The sequence below is a fragment of the Natator depressus genome, chromosome 1 (genome assembly GCF_965152275.1).
Source record: "Natator depressus isolate rNatDep1 chromosome 1, rNatDep2.hap1, whole genome shotgun sequence".
Classification (NCBI taxonomy): domain Eukaryota; kingdom Metazoa; phylum Chordata; order Testudines; family Cheloniidae; genus Natator; species Natator depressus.
The window spans coordinates 223,990,114-223,996,113 of NC_134234.1; the positions used below are offsets into that span (position 1 = coordinate 223,990,114).

The following is a 6,000-nucleotide window of genomic DNA, read 5'->3' on the forward strand; positions in this document are numbered from 1 at the left end:
AGAGTGGCGGATGTTGGCCAGGCACCCACCTCTGAAGGCAGCACCCCACCAACAGCAGTGCAGAAATAAGGGTGGCAACACCATACCATGCCACCCTTACTTCTGCGCTGCTGCCTTCAGAGATGGGCAGCTGGAGAGTGGCAGCTGCTGACTGAGGGCCCAGCTCTGAAGGTAGCAGCGCAGAAGTAAGGGTGGCAATACCATACCATGCCATTCTTACTTCTGTGCTGCTGCTGGCTGTGGCTCTGCCTTCAGAGCTGGGCTCCCAGCCAGCAGCCGCCACTCCCCGGCTGCCCAGCCCCAAAGGCAGTGTCGCTGCCAGCAGCAGCGCAGAAATAAAAGTAGAAGAACCACAACCCCCCCTCCCACCCCCATACACACACACCTTGCGACCCGCCCCCCAGAACTCCTTTTTGGGTCAGGACCCCTACAATTACAACACCGTGACATTTCAGATTTAAATATGAGTACATTTCAAGATTTATTTTTAAAAACTTACGACCGTGAAATTGACCAAAATGTACCGTGAATTTGGTAGGGCCCTACTTATATTCCTTCTTCCCTTCTCCCATAAATACACAGAACATGACATTTACAAATGCTGCCTTGACCACCTCCTCTCTTCTTCACTGAAATTGCTCTGAAAAAAGTTTCTAAGCCATTTTTTTTCTAGCAAAAACTTACAACCTATAATCCTTTCCCATCCTTCTTGATCTCTTTGCTGCTTTCAGCACTGTTGGCCACTCCCATCCCTTCCTTCAGTTTTCATGGCACCAACCTCCTCTGTTTTTCCTACTGCCTCTGATCACTCTTTCAGAGTTTGCTTTTGTGGATCCTTCTCTCCCCCCCCCCCCCCCGCCTTTTATTTTTGTCCTTTGGGTGGTTTCCAAAGGGTTCTGGCCCCCTCCTCTTTTCTCCATATATTTTATCCCTGAGCTACTTTATTCAGTCACATGATTGCAAATATATCCATGGTGATTATTTTACTTCACATCTTCTTCCACCCATCTATATTTCAGTCTGGGTGTCTGACATTTCCTCCTGGATGCCTCACTGACAGCTTACACTTAGCACAGCAAAAATAAAGGCACTTATTTTTCCTCCTAAACCTTCTCTGCTTGTCCCAATTTCCATTACTTTCAGCAACACAACCTTAAACCAGGATTCATCTTTCTTTTAGCATATCCAGACCATGTGCACATCCCACAGTTCATTCCTCCATATCTTGAAGATATGAACTTTCCATTTTATCCCCACAGCTAAAACTCTTGCTCATGTCCTGACTGTTTTTCATTTTGATTACAACTTCCTCCTCTGACCTCCTCTATACCTACTTTATTCCCCTTTGGTCCGTACATAGCATGGATTTTAAAACTGTGTTCCTCATCTAGGATCTGACCACGTCACCTTCCTCTTTGAATCCCTCTATTGAGATCACATATCCACTGTATCAAGTTTAAATTTCTTGTTGACTCTTCATACTGCCCACAGCCTAGTTTTCTATGTAAAGCAAAGACCCATATTTTATTTTAGAAACTATTAATACAGATGTTGTAGAACAGGTAGATTTTTAACAGGAGTATTTATTAAAAACACCTAATACGAAACTTGCAGTTACTGGCTAAAGCAAATAAATAAATATCCACCAACCTGTTATCAAATTATGCCTAAAATCTAACAAAGTACAAATATACTGCAGTAACTCGATATGGATTTTCATCTTGGATTTCACAACCATGTTGGATTTCAATTATACATATGAAAAACAAGAGTTTACCATGTTGCTATTCCCCTGATTACAATAAGATGTCAGGTTTGATTTAAAAAAAGCTAATAAAAATTGGAAATTCATTTGAAAACTGTACTTTGGAGACTGCAATCATTTTAGAATTACAGTGTTTATAAAATAACTTTTAGGGATTTGTAAGAGCACCATTTCACCCCCAAATTAAGATAAGAAAACACCGATTTAGGGCTGTCTACACTACCCTGCTCTTCAGACTATGGGGTCATGAATAGCGATGCACACCAAAGTGCCGCACTGTAACACCTCCATGTGGATGCTTTGAGCATGAAGTAAAAGGTTCCTAGTTTGCATTAACATTGTCCTCTTCGAACAGGACTCTGTTAATGTGCTCTAGGAACCTTTTAGTTCATGCCCACAGTAACCACATGGGGGCGTTACAGCACAACACTTTGGTGCACACTGTTATTCGTGCCCCCATAGTCTGAACTGCAGGGCAGTATAGACATAGCCCTCCTCAATCCTTTACAAGTTCTACTTCCCTCAAACAACTCTTATAAGATTTACTACTGAAAAAAGCACATGTAAAAATCGTAATCTTAAAATAAAGAACTCAATCCACAAAAAGTCAGTGGAATTTCTTTTATTACAAACTATAAGCTCACACTGACTAGACATTTCCAGATGTTGAGTTATGCTACATTATCTGTGTGTAATACCAAGACATACCAAAGACCCAGCCTGATGAACTGCTCATTCACGGACTTGACACAATCATGTAAGCACATAATCCATTTTATTCAGTGAGCAGTGGTTTCAAACAGAGTTAGTTGTAAGTTACAAATAATATATGATACTTTCTGTAAAAATCTTAGTTGCGATTATAGAGTTTCTAAACTTTATACAGTCTCCAGTTTTGCAAAGATTTATGCACATGCTTACACGCGAAGAACAAGTCGTGCTGAAGTGGGTGCCTTCTTGTCTTTGCAGGATGGGAGCCTTAGTTATGAGAAGTTGCATTACATTTGATAGTGCACACACTAACACCAACAAAGAATAACAATTAAGAGAAGTGACAGTAACAGTAACAGGTCCTTGCTCTTGATGGTGACTGCACATATCTACAGAAGATGCAGTTGTATTAATAACATAATTATTAGCGTACATTAAAGCTATTTATGTAAAAAAAACACCCTAATTGGTACATTGGCCTGCGGAAACAGATATTGCTACAAAGAAATTCATAAAAAGGACCTTATTTAATGTTTATATTTATTAAGTTTTAGAACAATCTCTTAGCTGAATTAAGATCAAGATTTCCAAAATGGGTGTTCAATGGAAGGACCTTCAGTCCCTGTTTAGGCACCTAAATCCCATGTTGTGATTTTCAGAAGTGTTTAGCACCCAGGAGCTGTCAATGAAGTCAAAGCATTTTTTAAAATCAGATGATGGAAGCCAAATATGAGGGACCCATTTCTGATAATCTTGAGCATACACTGTACTCACAGAAACACTTAGGAAAATATACCAGTAATCAGAAATATAAATTCAGTAGTTGAGGTAAAGTGTGCAATGAAGTCATAATGTGAAATTAGTAAACATTTTATAACAGTTGTGCATAATATTTTTAATTATCCTCAATAGCCAGTAGAATACATCAAAAGCATGTTTTTAAAAAATTGTGTTCTGTTGTCAGAACAAACGGAAAAAGTAACTGCTATGTTTGGATTTTTGCAGTAGATATTGCTTTCCTAACTCCCCCCACACACACACACTTCCTGAGGAGCGGGGAGGAGAGAAGAACTGGCTAATTACCTGTCTTTTTAAAAAGTAAAATCTGTATGAATCGCTGACTGTGACAAGTGCTGTGCTACAAGAGAATTTGCAAACCCAATATATTGTGATAGTAACTGATAATTTGCTTCATTGGTTTTTATCTATCATTATTTAATTATACATTTTGTTGGCCAAGGACCACATCTTTGCATGTGTTTGTACAGCACCTATCATAATGAAACTCCAATTCTGAATAGGGCCTCTTGGTGTTGCTTGTAATATAAATACTCATATCATTTCTTTGGATTGTTGTGAAGAACTGGCTATTATTACATATAAAGTAACCACTTCGCCACCTTCACACACCTTCGGAATTCTCCATTGAACTGAACCAAATTAGAGCCCTTCTTCTGTAAGGAATTGACTTGAAGTCATTCATCTTTTGTAATTCAGTTTTCAGTTAATTCAATCAGTTATCTTTCATGAGAATTAATTTTAAAATGCAACATTTTTGTATTAAATCAAACCACTCATTTACTGAATGTCAATGTATATTTGTTCCCTTTTCAGAGGGTGCTGATCTCAGTGTAAGTAAAACCTATGATGTTTCAGGCTTTGAATATTCAAGAAGTTGCTGTGCCTGACCTTTACCGGAGAAAACTAGAGTTTAAAACAGTTCAAGCAAGAAAGCCTTGATTCTAACCAAGACACAATTTCACAATTCATTGTAATGCTGATTTTCAATGTAGGTGGGCCCAGACATCAGTGACCACCCAACATACCTAAATAGCAATGCCAAGTCATTCATTTAGGGCAGTGGTTCTCAACCTGGGGTCATGAGCCCCCAGGGGGGAGGGGGGGTATCGCAGGACAAGTTTAGGAGGGTCACAAGTCTAGGGCCAGCGTCAGAGGGTGGCAAACAGGGCAATTGCCTAGGGCCCCATGCCACACCTAAGTTAGGTGCTTCAGCCCCCAGGGTGGGCAGGCAGCCCTCAGCTCCTGAAAGGGGTACAGTAGTCGGGACAGGTTGAGAACCACTGATTTAGGGCACAGTATTGCAAGGCACTGAATGCCCTTGAAACTCACCTTCCCCCGGAATTGAAATTAGAGGGGATATTGGAATTTACGGGGGGGGGGGGAGTGGTGGAAAACAACTAAATTCGCCACACTGGGTGGCAACATGAGATGTAACTGTTGGTCAATGGTGGGGGGCGGGGGGGAGGTTGTAGGGAAATCCCTCAGTCTCCAGGAGCTGTGGGTGCTCAGCGCTTCTCAGTTGCGTTTCCACGGGCAGGGCAGGGCAGGAGGAACTCCACAGCTGTTTCACTGCCCCCTTTAAATACCCCAAACAAATGTAGCCACATTCCTTCTTAAAAAAAGAAAACCCCTCGAGTCCGTCCCACTCTTTGGGGCGAAGGGCTCGGAACAGGAGCCAGGGTTACATGGCCTGAAACAGAACCGCGCCTCCTTTAAGCCTCCCGTCGCCCAGTTACCTTTCCCCGGGGGCCGCCAGGACGTGCCCTGGGGCCAAGGTTTCCCGCCTCCCAGGGCAACCCGCGTCCAGGCCGGGCACTGCAAGGACCAGCTTCCCCGTGCCCCCACTGGTGCGGACTCCCGGGCCCAGGCTACCCAGGGAGCAGGCTCCTCACGCCCCGGCTCGGGTGTCCGGCCGGCTCGGACCTACCTTGCCCCGCCAGCAAAGGGACCAAGCTGAGGGGTAGGAGCAGCTGCAGCAGCCGGGTCCCACGCAGATTCTCCATCAGCAGCTCCGGGAAGGGCAGCGAACGCGGAGCAAAGCGGGGCTCGGCTCTCCTGCAGCGCCCAGCCGGCTCCCCCTTTTCGCTGCTGCTGCTGCTGCTTCTCCTCGTGTTAGCCCAGCAGCCGCCTGAGACCGGTTGGGAAGGACCCCCCTCCTCACACACGCACTCAGCGGGCTTCCCGGCGAGGGAATTCACTGCCTGCCCTTCTAACGAGCCCGCCTGCAAGCGCTGAGCGGAACAGAGCCGCCGCGGTCGCCTGGAGGCAGAGCCCCTGCTGTTGCTGGGACCCGCTTCTCTTCTGCCCCAGCTTCGCAAGCTCGGGAAACTTTGCAGACACGGAGTGGGACCCTAGTGGCCAATTGTTTGGTTGGAAGGCATGCAGCAAATTCTCTGGATGCCAAGTGCAGGCGAAACCCGCAAACAAAACGAAATGCAGACAAATCCAAGAAAACCACCTGGGCCGGCGGAGGGGGAAGGCGGAGGGTTAACCCTCCGAAGACTTTTTTTTTTTCTCTTGTTTCTACAGATTTTCCTCCAATCACAATGTTGTGAACAAGGAGGATTTAAAAAAGCAAAGCAGCAGTGATGTTTTCCAAAGTTTCAGTGAAACTCATTAGAAACAAACAATCAATCAAGGTGACCGTCTTATTTACAATAACACTGGTCAGTGCTGTGACATACCGCTGCTATCTGTAAAAGGTCTCCTTATCTTGTTTAAAC

At 44.3% G+C, this 6,000-nt stretch overlaps 1 protein-coding gene across 2 annotated transcripts in view; it reads right to left on the reverse strand.

Annotated features, from left to right (window-relative positions):
- FBLN1 (fibulin 1) overlaps positions 1 to 5,689 on the reverse strand; it is a 102,763-nt gene extending 97,074 nt beyond the window's left edge. For both annotated transcript variants that reach the window (XM_074936434.1, XM_074936443.1), the window contains exon 1: positions 5,205 to 5,689. In XM_074936434.1, coding sequence (XP_074792535.1) covers positions 5,205 to 5,280 — 76 coding nt within the window. In that variant the 5' untranslated portion in view covers positions 5,281 to 5,689. The remainder of the gene's footprint in view (positions 1 to 5,204) is intronic.
- Between the last annotated feature and the right edge of the window lie 311 nt (positions 5,690 to 6,000).